Here is a 19,484-nt window from a genome sequence, read left to right on the forward strand (position 1 = left end):
TCTCCTGGTTACCCTTGACCTTTCACAGATAACTCCTGTGACCCCTTGATGCATGTAGCTGCTTGTTTCTTCTCCTCTTAGAGTGTTTCCTGGGGAAATTTCTGCAGGATGCTGAGCCAGAAGATATAGACCTAACACCTACCCTCTCTAGTCGGTTCTGAGAAAGCCACCATTGCAAGTCAATTCTGGATGTTGGGTGCCTCCAAACTGTAGTTCGAGAAGGGTTGAAGCTTCACTTGAGTGGTGTTTTCCTAGCCCAGCAAGAGTAATCATGGTTGGCCCTTCCTGTGTGTACAGCACTGTTCTAGAAGCTTCTCTCCCATCACCTCCCACCACAGCCTGATGAGATGCTTCCGGTGCTCCTGTGCCTTTGGGTGCAGAGGCCGAGGCCAGAGATGGTCTCTTGGGCTTGACTGTAGCATGTTGTGACTTCTCCCCTTGTCTTCTTCCTGGACTCACCTGCTGGAGGCAAGGATGGCAAAGCGGAGCATGTCTGTGCACATGGGGGGCCCACCGCACCCTGAAACTGCTGTGTGTTACTTTGAGTGGGGCTGTGCTCTGCCTCCTGTGCCAGGCGGTGCTTTAAAAAATCTCTGTCACAGCACTGCTCTAAAAGGAGGACGGAAGGGTTTGTTCCGAGTTTCTCAGAACGAAGTTACCCCCATAGCTGCTGTGAGGAGCAGCCTGGGCCTTCTGGGGCTCCAAACTTCTGGTTGCAGGTTCACATTCAGGCACAGCTGCCTGTGCTGGAAGTGCTCACCCACCGCCTCCCAGGCCGACCCGCCTGGGGTGTTGGCAGAGCCCTTTAGGGACGTGCTTACAGGAGAGTGGAGAGGAAATGGTCATTTCTAAATCTTGTTTTTATTTTCTTTCATATAGCAAAAAGACGGGACCTTCGCCGCTGGAGGCTACATGCCGCCCCTGCGGTTTAAAGCCCTCACCCTCTCGGTTGTGTTCGGAACCATGGTCGGTGGAATGATGATCCCAAACGGTAAGGCGGGGGGCTGCTCCAGTGACCAGCCTCCCACCGGCTTACCCCACCCTCCCTGACCCCGTCCTGCTGTTGTGCGCCCCTGCCTCTTTGGTGTTCAACCAAGACACTCAGAGTCTTGCCACCATCCTCTCTGGTCAAAAAAACAGGTCCAGAGACTCTTGGGTTCTCTTTTCTTTGACGCCCTGAGAAAGGCTAGGGAGAAAACGCTGCAGCTTGATGGGACCACAAACACGTGGGTGGAGCTGCCAGGCCTGATGTGTGAGTTGGCGGTTACCAAGCAGTTCCTTCCTTACTTCTAACTCCTGATTTTGTTGACATGTCACTGAGGGAAAAGGGCAGGGCCCTGCTCCAGCACAGATAAAGCTTATTGTCCTCAGACATCCAGTGGGCCCCACATGCCCTCCAGGCAGCAACCCTGAGGCCCCCCACACTGCTGGCTTCCCCACAAACCAGGACAGGCTCTGCTGGGTCACTCGCTGGGCACCAGGTGAGGTGATGTAAAATGAGCTGGCCCAGAGACCCCCGCTGGGTGCCCGGACACTCTACAAGGAGCAGGAGCAGTGATGTGGGCCTAGCATGGGGCAGGAGGTGCTGTTAAGCTCACCTCGCTGTCAGGGAAGCCTAGGTTCAGAGAGGGAGGGCCCGCCTGAGGCTGGCCCCACGCAGCCCTTCATCACGGTGTCAGGGTAGACAGCCCCGCTGTCTTTGTGAACACAGCAGGCTGTGCCCTGCTCCTTGCTGCTGTCCAGCAGCATGCGCAGAAGGGTCCTTGTGGGAAGATGGCTCCTCACCCTGCTCGCTGGAAGCTTACCCCTCCCTGTCACTCTCTCGCCAGTGGAGACAATCCTGGGCCTCACGGGAGCCACCATGGGAAGCCTCATCTGCTTCATCTGCCCGACGCTGATCTACAAGAAGACCCACAAGAACTCACTTTCCTCCCAGGTGCGTGCGGCGTTGTCACCCCACTCCTGGCGGGGCTGGGTCGGGCAGAGCAGGAGGGCATGTTCCCTGATGGCCACTGGGAACTAGTTGTATTCCTTACACAAAAGGATCGTGGTCCCACAGGTCTGGGGGACGTGGGTCCACACCACGGTGAGCAGCCTTGCACCCCAGGGCCACCGAACTGAGCCAGGCTTATCTGAGCGTTAAGTACTGAACAGCTTTTCCCTGCCTGTCTGTCTGGTGACTGGATTATCCACGTGTGCCTCTCGGGTTCCACGACCCTGATACCATCCTCTGCTGAGGTCACCCACAACTGTCTTGCTAGGGACTCTGGTTTTTTTTTTTTTTAATTTATTAGGCTGACCCGGGTCTTAGTTATCTGACATGTGGGATCTTTAGTTGCAGCGTGCACGATCAGGGATCAAAGCCAGGCCCCCCTGGCACTGGGAGTCTTAATTGCTGGACCACCAGGAAGTCCTTGGGGACTGTCTTGTTGGTGTCGTCTCTCCAGGCTTTCATTGTTATGAACAAAGCCGCAGTGAATATGTGTACACAAGCATTTCTATACATTTGAGAAAGTACTGTAGGAAGCTACCTGGGTCTGGGATCCCTGTATCAGAGAGCAGGAGCTTCTCAAGGACCCATGTGCGGGTCAGCGCTGTAGCTCCGCAGCTGAGCTCGGCCTCTCCTCTCCATTGGCCCGAGGGTGATGGCAAGTCTTGGCTTCCCTGGAGTGAAGGTGGGCATTTCTCTTTCCAGGAACTGTCTGTGCTTTTTGTTCACCTTTTATGGAGTTGTTGAGCTTTTGGTAAATTCTTTGGGAACATAGTATACGTAAGGCAAAGCACATAAATCTCACATACAGCTTGATATATGTGGGCTAAGTGAAATGAAAAATGTGAGTGTTAGTTGCTCAGTCATGTCTGACTCTTCAGGACCTCATGGACTGTAGCCCGCCAGGCTCCTCTGTCCATGGAATTCTCCAGGCAAGAATACTGGAGTGGGTAGCTATTCCCTCTTCCAGGGGATCTTCCCAACCCAGGAGTCGAACCCAGGTCTCTCAGATTGCAGGCAGATTGTTTTCCATCTGAGGCACCAGAGGGTGTGGCTAAGTGAACACAGTCGCAGAACCACCTCAAGGGCAGATACAAAACATTCCAGCAGGCAAAGCTTCCCTGGGGCGCCCTAGTCTTTCCTCCACAGAGATTACTGCCTGTCTTCTTATGTTTTGGAATAATTTTGCCTGCCTTTCAAGTTGGTAAAACTGGAGCCTGACAGGAAGTATTGGTGAGTGTCTGGCCTCCTTCCTTAGCTTCACGCCTGAGTTCCCAAGTTACTGCTGGATGGCCAGGGGTGGTCTGCCCATCCTCCCTGCCATATGCTTCTCCACGTAGGAGTCTACGGTCACCCAGAGCTGAGTGTCCTGGATGGGCTGCTCCGCCTGCTTCTTCTGGTGCAGCCCATGTGCACTTTGGTTGGCAGTTCTCTTAGGTGTGGAATGGCTGGGTCCCGGGGTTATGTCTGTCCAGTTTCGGTAGATTTTTCCAAAGTGGTCCTCGGGCACCGTATTGGAATTGTAATTACATTGACATCTACGGCCCCTTTTTCAGTCTCTAGCCCTTCCACTGGGTGTATAGCGGTCCCTCGTTTGGGTTTTAATTTGTGATTTTCAGGTGACTGATGACATTGAACACCTTTTCATGCTCTTGTTAGCTGTGTGGGTTTCTTCTTTTGTGCCTTTCAAGTCTTGCCCATTTTTTATCTACGAGTTGTCTTTTTCTTATTGATTTGGGGAGGTTTGTTAAAGATTTGAGATACGAGACTTTTTTCAGACATGTGTATTACAAATGTTTTCTCTCACTCTTGGCTGCCTTTTCACTTTCTTCTGGTCAACAGATATTCTTAATTTTAGTATAGTTCAGTTTTTTGAGTTTTTCATTTGCTTTGTGCTTAAAAAAAATTTTTTTTTTTTTAATTTTTATTTGACTGTACCAGGTCTTATTTGCAGCACATGGGATCTAGTTCCCTGACCAGGGATCAAACCTGGGCCTTCTGTAATAGCACAGAATCTTAGCCACTGGATTACCAGGGAAGTCCCTTGCTGTGTGCTTTTGGTGTACTATTTAAGAAATTTTTGCTTATCCCCAGGTCCTGAAGAGAGTGTGCTCTGTCATATTGTAGAAGCTTTTTGTTTTCTCTTTCACATTTAGAGCCATGCCCATCTGGAGTGCCTGGTGTGTGGCAGGGTCAGGGGTCATGTTCTGGGTGGCTGTCCAGTTGAGCAGCACCCTTTTGCTCCGGCACCATTGTGGTCAGTTACCTGTGTACGTGTGAGAGTGGGAGCTCCTGTCCCTGGTCTGTCCGTCTCTCCCACACTAGCGCTGTGTTGATTGCTGAGGCTTTTTAATGAGTCTTGATGCTGGCAGCTTTATTCTTCTTCAGGGTGGTTTTACCTATTATTAGTCCTTCGCATTTCCAACTCAATTTTTTTTTTTTAAATTTAAAAAAGAATTTTTTTGGCTGCACTGTGAAACATGTGGGATCTTAATTCCCCAACCAGGGATTGAACCCATGCTCCCTGCAGTGGAAGCCAGGAGTCTTTAACCACTGGGCTGCCAGGAGAGTCCCCCAACTCAGTTTTAGAAGTGGCTTCTCAGCTGTTGGTGTTTGACTGGGGTTACATCAAACTGTTGATTGAAGACTTGACATCATCATTCACTTTGCGACTTTTCCTAATTTCCATCCTTATTTCTCCTTTCACCAGTGGCTTATTTAACACTAAAACTTTAATTTTTCCTAGAAAAGCATTAAGTAACAAAAAACACTAATAAGTTGGGAGAGAAACCACAGGAAAAAGGGAAAACATCTTAGTACTTTTAATGGTACTGTTTACCTGATTTTTGGATCAAAGACCCCACGTCTTTATTTTTCAGTGGTCCTACGTATTAGGTAACCAGCTTTGCTCTTGACTGCCTGCTTCTCTTGAGCCAGGTCTCAGACCTTTCCTTATCGGAAGCCCCTCCATCTGTAGCCCTCTGGGGACTCCATCTGATATTCACCAGTGGTTTCTCTAGATTTCCAAACTTTGGGGGATTTCCTGGTACTCTTTTTGATTGATTTCAAGCACAGTTCCAGTGTGGTTACAGAACTGAGCTGAAGAACTTCAGTCCTCGGACGTTTGCTGGGGCTCAGCAGGTGGTTGATTCCGATGGATGTTCAGCTGTCTGGCCGTCTGCAGTTGTTGCATGCTGAGCGCATCCCGTGTGTGGTTGGGTTGAGTTTGCTAACTGTGATTTTTTTAGATTTTTATGTATTCTTACTGATTTTTTTAATCTCCTTGTGTATCAGTTATGAGAAAGATATGACAGTTTCCATTTGAATTACTTAAAGGTTCATGTGTCGTTTAGTTCTATCAAGCTTTGCTTTTTGTCCTGAAGCTATGTTATGAGGAGCTTAGAGTTTTAAGATGGTTATATCTTATTAAACTGACCCTTTTCTGGATGAAATGTCCCTTTTTGTCTTTGGAGATGCTTTTCTCCTTAAAGGCAGCCTTGTCTGATACAGTGTAGCTAATCCAGGTTTGTTCTGGGTTTATATTTGCACAATATCATTTTTGTTATCCTTTCTCATTTGATGTCTCTGTACCTTTATGTTTAAGGTTATGTCTTGGGTAAGAGCATATAGTTTGCTTTTGTTTTGTTTTGATCCAATCTGTTAATAGGAGTATTTAAGACTGTTTACAGTTAATACCGATTTGGGGGGTGGGGATTAAAGCCTCCGTCGTACTCTGTTTTTCATTTGTTCCATCTGTTCTTTTTTCTGTGTATTTCTTTCTTGCTGCCTTTTGGATAAATCAAGCATTTTAAAGTATTTGTTCTCTATTCTCTTAGCTGGTGTTGTCCATTTCTGTTCTGCTAGTGGTTATACGAGGCAGTTTAATATGAAACCTTGGTTTATTAGAGTTGACCATAAATTAGTTGTTTTTCTTTTACTAATTCCCAGACGAAGTAATCATCCAACAATGTTTTAACTCCATTTATCTTTGTCTTCGGCCTTCAGTGCTATTGTTTTTATGTGTTTTAATTTTATGTGTATTTTAAACATTACGAGATATTGTTTCTGTTTTTCAGATAGTTGATGTTTGTTTATTTTGGTCCTTTGCACCCTCTTGGTTTTCTGGGGCCTGGTCCCATCCCCTGGTATGCTTGGTAGTTTATGGAGGTGGGTGTGAGGAATCGTCCCTGGATGGTGATGTCCTGTGTCCCGCAGACAGAGGACGGGCAGAAGGCCTGTGACCACTTGCGAGCAACCTGTGTCAGGTTTGCCTTGACACAGGCAAGCGTGTAGCCCTTCCTGAGTCAGGCTGCTAAATTCTCTGCTTAGCTTTCATCCTCTTGGCAGCTGCTCTCTGCACGACTCGGCGCAGCTGGTGGCTGGCATGCGCCTCGGGAGAGCTGCTCACAGAACGTGGGTGCCTCCTGGAGGGTTCCTCTTCTACAGGATCCAGTTCTGGCTGTGGGGAGCCCGGGGCTCGCCCCGTGTGTCTGCCGGCTGCAAGCTCCTGCTCTGCTGTCCCGGTGCGCAGCACTGCTGGCCAGGAAAAGCCTGCCCTCGTGGGTGGTGCTTGTCTGTGTTCTCTGGATTCTCACTCCTCAAGTCTCAGCCACCGAAGCGGTTCACCCGTGCCTTCAATTGAAGATTTTAGTGACTTTTAGGAACTCCTTATAATATGAGGCAGTTAGTTCATTACCTGCCAAATGGCAAATGTTTTTCCCAGTTTGTGAAGTCCCAGTGTTTTAGTCTATCAGACTCTTTTTAGGCGAGAAAAAAGTCATTATTAAAATGACCCTCCTACACCAGTGTTATTTTAAGGAGCTTTTTCATCAGTTCCTGTAGTAATTCCAGAACTTCATTTTTCCATTTAAATCTTTTACTTTTTTTTCCTGTGCCACATGGCACGTGGGATCTTAGTTGCCAGACCAGGGATTGAACCTGTGCTCCCTGTAGTGGGAGTGGCGAGTCGTTACCCCTGGGCCACCAGGGAAGTCCCCCATTTAATCTTTGACTCATCTGTATTCTATTTTGGTGTAAAAAACAAAGTAGGTATCCTCAGTTTTTTCTAGCTGACTGCCTAGTTGTCAGAACACTGTGAGTCCGTCACTGGTATGAGATGTTACTGCTTCTGTGTATTAAATCCCTGTATGTATCTGGGCTTGTTTGGGACTTGCATCTCAATTTCCCGCCTGTTCTGTCCAGTGATGTGGCCATCCGTACTGTTGTAATTACCCAGCCTTGCGATGGTTACTCCCTTGCCTTGTCGTGTGGCTCTGAAAATGTTTTAATTCTAATCTCTCTTCTTTCATTAATGATGTTTCTGGTTGTTCTTGATGACTTTCTTTTTTTTTTTTGGCTGTGCCACACGGCTTCTGGGATCTCAGTTCCCTACCCAGAAATTGAACTCAGGTCATGGCAGTGAAAACCCAGAATCCTAACCACTAGGCCACCAGGGAACTCCCTGTTTACTTTCTATGTGAATGTTCCAATCAGCCGATCTGACTCTTAACAAAAATAAATCCACGTTTTTGGTTTTGGTCTACTTGGAATTTGTTGAAGCTGTAGATGAATTTAGGAAGAATCATTCCCTTGACACTCCGGCTAATCTGCGGAGTGTATTTGTGAGCCTCCCAGTGTGATAATGGGGTGTGGCGCTCAGTTGTCACGGCTGCTCTCAGCCCACCTTCCCCGTCTCCATCTGCTGGACCAGCTTCTGTCTGCTACGTATGCTGGAGGTACTGGGACCTCCCTTTCCTCTGGCTTTTCCAACTGTTTGTACGTAGGGAGGCTGTAGATTCGCATTTATCGATGTTTTACCCACTGACCTTACGGCCTCTCTTGGTAATTTCACCTCCCCTTTCTGGTTGTTTCTCGTCTATGTCGTCTTGTGCCTCTCTCTGTGGCACTTGGGGGTGAGGGGCCAGCTCGTTATCTTCCCAGGTGAACTGGGACAGCTTGTGGTGTTGAATCGTCACATGTAATGCTGGCTTTGGCTTCATGTACAGAAATGAACGTGCGTATTCAAACGCCCCCACATTTCTGTAGACGTGAACACACTTAGAATCACGTTAAAGTGGCATCTCTCCGTGCCTGTTTTAATATGGATTGTTGAAACTGGAAAGCACATTGAATCATATTAACTGCCTTCCGACCATGTGCAGAGAAGATGGTAGGTTTCCCCACTGGACTTAGTGTTCTGGTGAGGTGCGTTGTGGATCATTCCTGGGGTGGACCATCTGACTGTGGCATACCGTTTGTATGTGTTGCTGTTTTACTTCTGAATGTGGAGTTTTCATGTTTTGAGAAAAATGAGGTTTGCAAGGGGCACACTCAGAAATGTGACTGGAGTCTGGTGTGCAGACCTCGGGCCTGGAGGGCACCTGCTTGGGGTGCATCCCTGCTGTCCTGGGAGCCTGGCTGCTGCTTTCCTGGATGGCACAGACCTGGTGTCAGCCCGAGTCCACTTGCCCCACTTGCCTGAGTGTTGCCAGCACTGAGGTGCTTGTTCCTGGCCCTGGCCCTCCAGAAGAGGCAGGGAAGGTAGGGGGGCGCAGGTTATGGGCCAATTGTAGCTGTGCTGGAGAAAGGCACCAAAGAGTATTCTGAGAAACATCCTCAGAAGAATAAGCAGTGGCCGTGGAAACACTACTGGCCCTCAGCTAGGTGAAAAGAAACCTTACCTGTCACCACCAGTTTATCCTTTATGTTGAAAATTCAAGAACCTGGAGAAGCTCTTCAGTAGGGCTGAGTTAGAGGGGTGGGTTTGCCACCCAGAACTGACACCGTGCCTGGGAGCCAGCAGGGGGAGCAGGGCCGCCTGGAACTGGTGGCTGGTGGGAGGCAGTGGAGCCCTGAGCCAGAGCTGTACCAGCCTCCACAGGAGGGTCGGAAGGCGCTACTGTGCTCCTGACACAGGGATGTAGATGCCCACTGGGACCTCGCCCAGAATGTGACGCCTCCGCCTCAGGGCTGGGGTGCCTGCCATGCCCTGATCCCACTGCACTGAAGACCTGGAATGGGGTGCACGCGGCAGACTCCGGATCCCCTGCCTCGAGGTATGAGCCATGTTTGAACATGTACGTCTTCAGGCTCAGGTGTGAGCAGTGAAAGGGGACACCTTCACTCTGGGCTGGTGCCTCTCTCTTGTTCTGAGTTGGGGATCCCAGCAGACTGGGGGCCCTGGGGTGTCACACATGGTCCCCAGGCCAAGTGCGTGGTTTTGTCATAAATACCGGGGCTGAGACGTCAGGATGTATTCGCATTTCTCCTCCTGGCAGCTCTGTAACTGGTTAAGAAGAACAGAAGTCAGGGCTGCATGATCAGATGTCTAGTGCCCCGGGCTCGCTCACCCATCTTGCCCCATTTTGAAGCAGCTCTTGGATTTGCAGAAGTTGTACCTGAAAGATGGGTTTTGCAGGCATGAGCCCCTCCTGCCCCTGTCCTGAGGCTGTGGCAGCTCGGTACCCCTGCTGGCTTCCGCTGTGTCATTCCATCACGGCTGTTTGGCGTGGTGCAGACCTCAGCTGTGGATCCTTCTTCTGGGAGCAGCGTCTCTTTCTTGCAGAACTTTTGGGGGATGGGTGGTCATCCCTGTTCACACACATGTGGCCCCAGCCTTCCACACTTCATGGCAGAGCGGTGACCCGAGAGTTCTGGCCTCTTATGACCTTGGGGCCTACCGGATGCCTCAGGCCTTTGGTGGGGCTGGGGGTCTGTGGTCAGTGCATACTGGTCATGGCTGCCCCAGGGACTTGGCCAACATCTGTACCCTTTGCAAAGTTGGGCCCAAAGGACTTCACTGGTGGCTCAGAGGTAAAGAATCCCCCTGCAATGCAGGAGACCCAGGTTTGATCCCTGAATGGGGAAGATCCTCTGGAAGAGGAAATGGCAACCACTTCAATATTCTTGCCTGGGAAATCCCGTGGACAGAGGAGCCTGGCGGTCTGCAGTACACAGGGTCACAAAAGAGGCAGATATGACTTAGCGACTAAACAAAGTCCAGCCCACCTGGAGCATCTGCCGTGGGGGCCGTGTTCCTGCCCTGGTGCGGACTGTCGCCTCCCAACACGTGCCTGCTGGCAGACTGTGATCTGGTCACTGCAGCAGCACCGCCCGTGGACCCAGACCCCCTCGGTGTCCGGCATGGCCCTCCCACGTCCTCACTGATGCCAGCCTGGCATTAATCCTCTGCTCTCTTCAAGCTGGGGTGGCTTTGGCTCCCCCGCCTGGGGGTTTTCATGGACCTGTGGCGTTTCTTTAAAAGAAAGGGTTAGAGTGGAGAGCTGGGATCTGTTATAACTGCTCTGGTGGGGCCATCGGGCTGCTCACGCTTAAGACAGTGGTCGGCTGATGAGTACCCCACAGAACCCTGGGCAGCTCAAACGCCAGGTGTGTCAGGGGACGAGGGGGTTCCCAGCAAAGGGTGGGGTGGAGACAGCTGCTGGGTAGGGGAGCAGAGGTGGGTGTCTTCATGGACAAGGTGGAGACAGGAAACACACTTTGCTGGTGGGGTCATGAGATGTCTGGGCCGGAGGCAGAGACAGGTGTGTGTGTGGCGCCATGCAGTGCTTCCTGGCTCCGTGCAGGCTCTTCTTTGTAAGTTGAACTTGTAAGTTGACACTTTCTTAGCCTTTTTTAGCTTGCTGTCTTCCAGCATTGATGGAGTTAACGTTTTTTATTTTGTGTGCGATTTGTTTCTTTAAGGCCAGAAAGCGGAGGGTTGAAATAAATCATTCAAAGCCATGGATGAAATGTTGCCTTTGGCTTGTCGGTCTCCTGTGGAATGTTCAGTGATGTCCCCGTAAAAATAACCCAACACAGAAACGATCAACCAGCTATCTTCATCTCTATGTCAAAACCATTTTAGGGGCAGCCCAAATCTGGGCCTGGAGGGGACGGGCTTCTGTTGGTGAAGCCAGGCTCACCTGGCTCTGTCCTAGGGGCCGTGCTGGAGCTCCCCTCCTGCTCTGGCCAGCCTCGCAGGCGGAGCCACTTCGGCCGTTTGAGTGCTTCAGTAGGGCGCTCACTCAGTCTTGCCCTCGTCCTGTTGGTGCCACGGGGTCCAAGGTGGGACATGAAGTTCTTTTTGTTATTTTCTCAGCTGTCAGCTAAAGAAATACAAGATGCAAGGGATTTAAAGTTTCTTTTTTATGTTTAAAAAACTACTTTGGTGGTGTCTGCTGTTGCTTCTCGAACCTTCCCTTTGTGGTGAGCGGGTGTAATGTGCTGCTCTTTGAACTCACAGCTGAAGCTGGCATCCACATGTTTTCAAGAAAATTATTTGAAGTGGGGGACAGGGGTCGGGAGCTCTGACCCCGCGCTGTGCTCAGTGTTCAGTGCTGCTCAGACACCAGGGGCTCAAACCAACAACATCCCCACGCGCGCCTGACTGAGGCTGGCTGGCGGTCAGTACCGGAGGGGCGCTGACCAGGCCTCTCTGAAGCATCGCGGACCCTGGAGCATGGCCAGCATTTTGCCTCTGTGAGCCCCAAACCAGCTCAGTGTTTCCAGAGTGACAGTGGAGAAAATAGACTTTCTCTCTGAGGTTCTCCACGTTGGTTGGCATCCACCTTCAGGAGCACAGGGCCTTTCTTTCTGTCAAAAATCTTTCTTCTGCAGTTGTATTGAGCCTGGGAAAGTCTCACTGGTTCTTTTGAACTGATATTTTTTTAAAGAGTCAACGTGCCTTTCAGGAAAGGTTTGAGTTCTGGCTCTGAGAGTGCGTGGAGGTGGGTGGCGAGGTTCCCCAGCTCCTCGGGCAGGCTGCCTTGTGGCTCTTCTCCGAGGAACCAGGAGTTACTGCTCCCTGGGGAGAGCCAGGTGGGCCAGGCCGGGAAGGGCAGAACGAGCTGCGCCCACTGCCGTCACAGCGGAAGTCACGTGGAGAGCATCGGTGGGCCCCTTGGTTCCCGTCCTGAGTCGCTGAGGGCAGCACTTATGATCAGCCTCGGGGCCATCACAGGAGGGACGGGGTGGGGACAAGCCCTCTCAGTGAGCAGCAGCGCATCCAGCTCAGCTTGCTGGGTAGCACCGATGGGCACCGACTGCCAGAGGGGACGAGGAGCCACCTCCTCACAGCCGTCCCGTCTGTGCCCTGCAGCTGCAGGCGTGTCTAGCCTGCTGGGTGATGTTGGGACTAGTCATTGGTAGCTGGGCACCCAGTGGCCTGGGCCCTCTTCTGGGTGAGGGAGTGGGACAAGCAAGAGCCTACTTTAAGCCGGGTTGAGGCCTTGAGATTCTTGCTCTTCTGGTGAGAACCATCAAGGGGCCCAATCTCTGCAGCAGTAGGTGTGGGCATATATGGCTGCCAGGCTCTCCAGGCTGCCTGGTTGGTGGGCCGGAGTCTCTCTGGCCAGCAGGCCCCTCCCTGTCACACTCATGCCCCTGCTGCCTTCAGGCTCCTTCACGCCCTGCCCTGCCCCCCCAGCCCCATTGCCGAGTGGTTCCTGCGGATGTGGCCCATGATTTTGTCACACTGATGAGTTAGTGACCAGTGGTCAATGTGGTTGGGGCCTCTGTGGGCTGTACCCCACCCACAGGAAGGGCAGGGGCCCCGGGACTGCATGACTCCTTTAGCTCTTGGGGTATTTGTCTCATCCAGGTGGTGCTCTGGGTCGGCCTGGGCATCCTGGTGATCAGCACGCATACCACCCTGTCCGTGAGCCAGGAGACCCCCATGGACTTGGCAAAGGAGGCTGAGGGTGGCAGGCTTGGAGCGGCTGCAGGCGCAGTGAAGGTAGAGGCAGCCCAGCTCCCAGGTACGTGGCTCCCAGGTACGCACAGGGGCCCGCAGCCTTCTCAGCGTCACCGTGGGTCGTGGGGATGCAGTCATCACTTTCCAGGCCATCTCACCTGCCCAGCTGCCTCCGGCCTATCCGGGTGATGGAGGGGGCAGGGGGGCTTCTGGGGGCTGCTGTGTGCAGCCACGTGCATGTGCCGCCTGCGTGCGGGGACAGGCTGAAGACAGCAGGGCGGAGGTCTCAACCCCTCCCCCACCCCCATTCAGAGCACCAGCAGGTAAGTGAGCTTGCGGGTGTCACTCAACGTTTGCCTGTAGTAAGGATGTAAATTTTAAGCCAGATTTTCTTGGACCGAGTCAGTGATGCCCCTCAGCTTTGTTCCCTGCTGCCTGCCTGGCCTTCTGCTGGTCGATTCCAGGTCCCTGTGGGTGGTGATGACTGACAAGCCCAGGTGGGAGTACTGGTCTCCCCGCCTACTGTGAGTGACAGAAGGAAAGCTCCCGAGGGCTGTCCAGGGAGGCAGGCGTGTCCACGGAGGTGCTTGCGGGGCTGGGCCGCCTGTGGTCGGAGGCTCGGGCCTCTCGGACGTGTTGCCGTCTCTGTTCCAGACTTACCTGTCTGTGCTCAGAGAGCCTCTGCAGTTATAGCACCCCACACCAACTTCCTGCAGAAGACCAGTCTCTCCTGGGGCTCTTTTAGGGGAGCCCTGAGGCCAGAGTAATGGGGCATGCTCTCTTCTGCCTTCCTCGGATGGTGAGGGCCAGCAAGAAGATGCCCCCTTTGGGAGTCCCCAGCAGAGAGGACCCCTGGGGATCCCGTTTCTTTCTCTCCCTTCCATCTCGTTTCTTCCTCTCCCTCCCAGCAGAAATATTAATTGGAGTGGTCAGAAACAGCTTGGGTGTCGCCACAGTGGTTGCACGGATTTAGTAACTTGGACAGAAAAAAGCTTCCTGGAGGAGGGAGGGAGATGGTGCCCCTCCACCCCTGTTAGCAGCCCCACCGGGTCCCTCACCCCCAGGGGTCCTGGCCTCTGGTGCTTTGGGGATGCCCCCAGCAAAACGCGACTCAGACACTGGTTTCGCGTCTCAGCTGGCTGCCGGCCCGCCTGGTAGTGGGCTTCTCGGCATCAGCTGACGCAGCCGGCACCGGGCTGCCTGTCCCCACGGCGCTGGGCGGCCTCCAGCCCACTGCCGGCGCGAGCAGCTGCATCCTGTCGGGGAGGTGGGCCCCGGGCTCACCTGGAGCCGCTGCGGCCACATCTGGTTTCCATTTCTTCCACGAGTCTGTAACAAACACACGGCCCCTCTCGGAACCACATGCCGTTTGTTTAACTCAAGTCTCCGTGTTTCTCACCCCCGGCCTCCCCGTCATTGATGGGTTGCCTCGTTGAAGCAGAGTTGGGCCCGTGGGGCCTGGGCCGCGTGCCCCGCAGCCGTCTGCCCATCAGCGTGTGAGGCAGGTTTATTGTTCTCTTTGATGTTGAAGAGGCCAAAACAGTACCAACTTTCCCCAGAGCCCGAGCTGGGCTTCGGACTGGGGGAGTCCTGCCCTCCTGGGGACACACGGGCCTGGCCACCCCCAGCCTGGCGCTCCCAGCAAGCGCAGGGCCTGTGACATGCCTGGTGTGGACAGAAGAGGTGGGCAGGCCTTCAGGAAAGGCTCGGAGGCCACTCACCGTGAGGCTGGCAGCCCCCTCGCGGGTCTGGTGAGTGGGTTTGGAGTTTGTGCTTTTCAGCTCCTCCTCTGAGCGTGGCCTCATCCCGTTTCTTCCTCTCCCTCTCAGCCCGCGGCTTCTCTCGGTGTCAGGAGCCGCCTTGGCCACACACCTCGTACAGCTTGTCTGTTCCCCAGCCGGGACCTCGCCCTGCTTCTGCTGGGTGGGAAAGAATGGGAAGGGCCCGGACAGGGCCTGTGGGCAGCAGCACGCTGGTGCAGGGACACAGCTGGCAGAGGGTGGTCACAGGCCTGAGTGGGAGCTCGCCCTCCCCCATCTCCTTCCTAAGTTTCTCTTCTGAGCACGCGTCCCTTGTGCTGCTGTGCCGGGCGCTGGTGCACACGGCGGGCAGGAAAGCGTCTGACTGCCTGCGACCGATGCCAGCGTGCCCGTGGGGAGGGGCAGTGTGCCTGGCTGCAGGCCTGCCTCCCTCCTTGGTCCCCGCCAAGAAGGAGCAGATAACACCCCTGTGCCATGTGACTTCTTAGTTTTTCTGCCTGTGTGTCAGATGCGGCTGTGAGCTTGTCTCACCGGCGCTAAGATAACCATGCCAGCCGCAGCCGAATCTGGAAGGACTCCTCGGGGGAAGGAGGGATGCTGCCTCCCGTGTCCAGCCCTGAGGGACAGGCCCATGGCTCCTCCACCTGCTGCCCGTGGGCAGACGTGCCCATGTGCAGGAGAAGTGTGATGAGTGAGCCAGATGGGGCCACCCAGCCACCCAGCTGGAGCTTTGGGTCCAGGGACCCATTGGGATTCCTGCACATCCAATAGAGTGTGCTAGACAGGGTTTCCCTTGCTGCCTAAGTCAAGAAGAGCAGGGGTTCCCAAGTGGACTTTGCCACAGAGGCAGTGAGGGAGGCACTTTGAAGGTTGTCAGGAAGGGTACTCAGAAGCAGCACCTGGCCTTTTTAAAGGACTGTTGGTGGCTGCTCCTGCTCTCTGCATGGCCCTGGGGTCCCTTGCATCTCCTGAATTTGGGGTTTACGTCCAATCAACAGGGATTCCATTTGTGGAACTCAGGTGTGATTTTAAAGAGACACTTTACTTTTGTGCTTGGCAGTCAGAGGACTGCTTCCATCTTCACTGATCACAGGATACAGAGAGATGCCTCCAGACTCAGAATGGGGTCCTGCGGGGGAGAGTCGAGGAAGAGGAGCCCCTGGCCCTGACCCTGTCTTTCGAGGTGGAGGTAGTCTCGAAGGCAGATTCTCGTTGCTGTGGACAGGCCTGTTCTGGATGTTGCACCCCAAAACAGCCGCATGTTCCCAGGTTTCAGACCTGTGGTTGTCTGAGCGCTGTTAAGAATTGATGCTTTTGAACTCTGGTGTTGGAGAAGACTCTTGAGAGTCCCTTGGACTGCAAAGATATCCAACCAGTCCATCCTAAAGGAAATCAGTCCTGAATATTCATTGGAAGGACTGATGCTGAAGCTGAAACTCCAATACTTTGGCCACCTGAGGCAAAGAACCGACTCATTTGAAAAGACTGTTGCTGGGAAAGATTGAAGGCAGGAGGAGAAGGGGACAACAGAGGATGAGATGGTTGGATGGCGTCACCGACTTGATGGTCATGAGCTAGAGTAAACTCAGGGCGTTGGTGGTGGACAGAGAGGCCTAGTGCGCAGCAGCCTACGGGGTTGCAAAGGGTTGCACACGACTGAGCAGCTGAGCTGAACTGGGGTCCTGTGTCTCCCCGAGCCAGCCACAGAGCCACCTGGTGTCCACACTAGACGAGTGACTGTTGGCCAGCAGTCTGCCCAGGAGCTCCTGGTAGAAGCACCATCAGGAGGGTCTGAGTGTGGGTGGGGCCAGGCAGTTTAGAAAGCTCCCCGCCCAGCAGAACTGAGGCAGACATGGAATTTCCCTGCGTGGTGCCACTTTGAGGAGTGGAGGCCACAACCTTGAGGCTGAGAGGAGGCCCTTCCAGGCCGGGGCGCCCTCTGCTGGCCACTCCCTCTGATTTGCTGCTGCCTCTGGAAGGCGAAACAGGCCAAGCCCCTGCCTGGCCTTCATCCTTCCCTGGGGTGACCACCCTGGGTGAGTGTGGGCTGTTCTTCAGTTGCTAATTAGGAAGTTTGGTGTTAGTTTTACTGCGGCCCAGAGGCATTGCTGGCAAACTGTCCTCACGAGGAGCTCTGGTTCGTTTTAGAAAGCACTGTGTCCAGTGCCGAGAACAGCTGTGAAGTGCCCGAGGCCCGGCCGCTGTGGGCAGGGTGGCCACGTTGTGGACCCATGCCCCTTGCTCACCCGAGTCCCCTGGTCATTCCTTTGCCTGATGATGGATAGATTTCGAGTTGGTCCTGCAACATGATGGAGATATTTGTTCTGTTGTAATTTTCCTTCCCTTCCTGGCCCTCTGTCTTAACTTGGTCTTCCACTAGACAGCACCTCTTGATTTTGACCCCCAGGGGCCTCTGGGGGCTGGGGACAGGGGTGTTACCTGTGGTGTGGAGCAGACACCACACACTCACGCGAATCAGTCGCTTGATTGAACTGTGGAGTCCTGCGTCCCGCTCCTGCCCAGCGCCATCCCCCCTCTACTTTGCTTTGGATACTAAACCTCAGCTGCTGCAGGTGACCACCGGCGAGCATGGCAGGTCAGCCCAGGTCCCTTCTCCTCTGGGGGAAGGAGCAAGCCCGCCTGAACAGGACTGTCGTGAATCCCCCCAGAGCCCCTTTGGGGGTCCCACGACTTCGGGGGCTTCCACCTCCCCTCTTGCAGGCAGCTTGTGCCCTGAAGGCGGAAAGCGGTTGCTTCGGGCCACTGGGATGAAATGACTCTTTTTAAAGCTTTTTTTCCCTGCCAGATAGTGTTTTAGTTTCTGCCACTTTTGCCTGACAGGTAGAGAGTGGTTTTGTTCATGGAGAGAGTTTCCTAAGGGGCTCCATTTGGGCCACCCTCATGGCCCTCTCCCCGAGGGCCCGCCATGACTGAGCTGCTGGGCTTCCAGGAGGATGAGGAGGCCGGCGGGATACAGGTGTGTGTAGGAGGCCAGCTTTGTGGGCGATGCCTCTTTCTCACCTTCCTTTTGATAGGAATTTTTACTTCTGCAACAAGAAGTTGACAGAATTGCAAATCAACCTCCCACAGGCATTTTCCTTAAGCATTTCTCTCCTCCCCTTCCCCCTTGGCCTGCAGCGAGGGGTTGGCCGGGCTTAGGGAGGGTGATTGTCCCCAGGAGGGATGATGTTGGGCGCTTACTGTTCCCAGACTTCAAATGGTGGGTTCGTGCTGCCACCTGGTGGTGACAGCCAGCTTTATGTGGGGTATCGTTCTTCTGCACCCAGTTAGGTGTAAATTGCATTTTGACATATTTTTGTTATGAATACACATGAAAAATGACAGTTTTCTATGCTACTTAGCTGCTAATGATTGAACAGGAAAAAAAAAACAACTGCTGAGGCTCTGCCATTCAACTGGGAAATGTGATTACAATCCAGGGAAAACCGCCCAGTTGCCATGCTGATTGGCGGTGTAGCCATGTGGAAACACCGCTCAATTATCTGTGCCGTGCTTACAGGCCAGAATCCAATTGTGGACGTGGCTGAGGACGGCCGAGATAAGCCGAAGCTGCCAAATGAGAAAGATGAGATGGAGCAGGCCCAGATTAAGGGCCCCGTGAATGTGCCCCCAAGGGAAGAGGCCAAGGAGAAGCAGGAGGCGGCACAGCTGGATCGCCCTGGTCAAGGTGCTACGACTGCCTGGGTGGGGGTGTGGGGGGCTGTGTCCATGGGGGCAGGACCTCAGCTGGACATCAGTCATGTGGTTGGTTGGTTCACAGACCTGAAGAGGGAAAGCCGCCCTGGGAGGGAAGGCTGAGTCACCCCCCTCCCCCATCCCCGCTCCCCAACATCATCCGTCTCCTTCCAGGAGTTGCAGTACCTCTGGGCGAGGCCCACCGTCATGAACCCCCAGTGCCTCACGACGAGGTGGTAGTGGATGAAGGTCAAGACCAAGAAGGACTGGAGAAGGAGCGGCCGTCCAAACACATGGATGAAAGGGCCCTGGGGGGCAAGGGTCAAATGGTACCACCCCTGCTGGATTCAGGACGAGAGAGACTCAGACAGGACCAGGCTTTGGAGGCAGCGGGCGGTCTTCCCAAAGATTCCCAGAAGGTTCCAGAAGAAAATGGTCAGCCAGCCATTGAGCCTGTGAAGGAGGACCTGGGGCTGGGCGACAGGGGCGTGCATCCAGGGCCCCAGGCAGTGCTCCCTGAGGGGCAGGACGTGCCGGTGGCAGGCGCAGGGGCCAGAGCAGACGGTGCCTTGCTGCTTGGCCATGCCGTGGGGGCCATGGGCAAGCCGGAGGAGAAGAAAGAGCCTGGTGGGTGTAGGCTCCATCCTTGCGGGGCCCGGGAGAGGCTGGGGACAGGGCAGGAGACACTGACCATCCTCCCTTCGGTCGCACGGCCTTTCTTTTCTTGCGAGATGAGCTTGTCTGTGTAGCAGCCCTGGTGCAGCTGTCGGGGCTTGGCAGCTCCTCTGGCATTTGTCACACACTTGTTCGCCAGACCCGTAAGTGCCAGGTGCTGAGCTGCTCCTGCATGTCTGGGCGCACACGGGGCACGGCGTGGGCCTGACGGGTAGCTCCTTGTTAAGTGCCGTCTCAGAGCTACTGACGACGGTCCCCGCATGCTAATTGACGAAGGTAGTTGACACTGGCTCCCTGCCACCAGACTGTGAGATGTTAAATATTATTTTTTTATTACCTCCCTGGTACTCATCAGGTTGAATATACAGTACCAGGGAGGGAGGGCCAACGTGGAGGGTGATTTTAGGAAATATCGGCCTCCTCCTCTTGTCCCCCCTCTACCTTCTTCTGAGTTTTCCTGCAAGCCTCCTGAGTCTTTGCCTTGTGTGCAGATGCGAAGGCTCCCCTCCCGGAGGAGAAGCCAGGCCCGGGGGCAGCGCCGCAGGCAGAGCCTCGAGAGCAGAGGACCGAGGAGGGACAGGGAGGGGAGCATGCCGGCAGCAAGCTGGAGGGTAAGGCCTTTGCTTTCTCCCTGCGTCCTCCCAAGGCCTGGAGATACTGCTGCTTCCTT

General features: G+C 53.8%; 1 protein-coding gene across 5 annotated transcripts in view; it reads left to right on the top strand.

Annotated features, from left to right (window-relative positions):
• The window catches only part of SLC38A10 (solute carrier family 38 member 10), a 40,449-nt gene that overhangs the window by 15,209 nt on the left and 5,756 nt on the right, over positions 1-19,484 (top strand). For 3 of the 5 annotated variants that reach the window (XM_018063608.1, XM_018063610.1, XM_018063611.1), the window contains exons 9-14: positions 880-991; positions 1,830-1,936; positions 12,591-12,762; positions 17,964-18,131; positions 18,314-18,766; positions 19,306-19,425. In XM_018063608.1, the coding sequence (XP_017919097.1) occupies positions 880-991; positions 1,830-1,936; positions 12,591-12,762; positions 17,964-18,131; positions 18,314-18,766; positions 19,306-19,425 (1,132 nt within the window). The remainder of the gene's footprint in view (positions 1-879; positions 992-1,829; positions 1,937-12,590; positions 12,763-17,963; positions 18,132-18,313; positions 18,767-19,305; positions 19,426-19,484) is intronic. The other 2 variants (XM_018063612.1, XM_018063609.1) reach the window with 1 other exon arrangement.

Source organism: Capra hircus, chromosome 19 (genome assembly GCF_001704415.2).
Source record: "Capra hircus breed San Clemente chromosome 19, ASM170441v1, whole genome shotgun sequence".
In the NCBI taxonomy this organism is placed as follows: Eukaryota; Metazoa; Chordata; class Mammalia; order Artiodactyla; family Bovidae; genus Capra; species Capra hircus.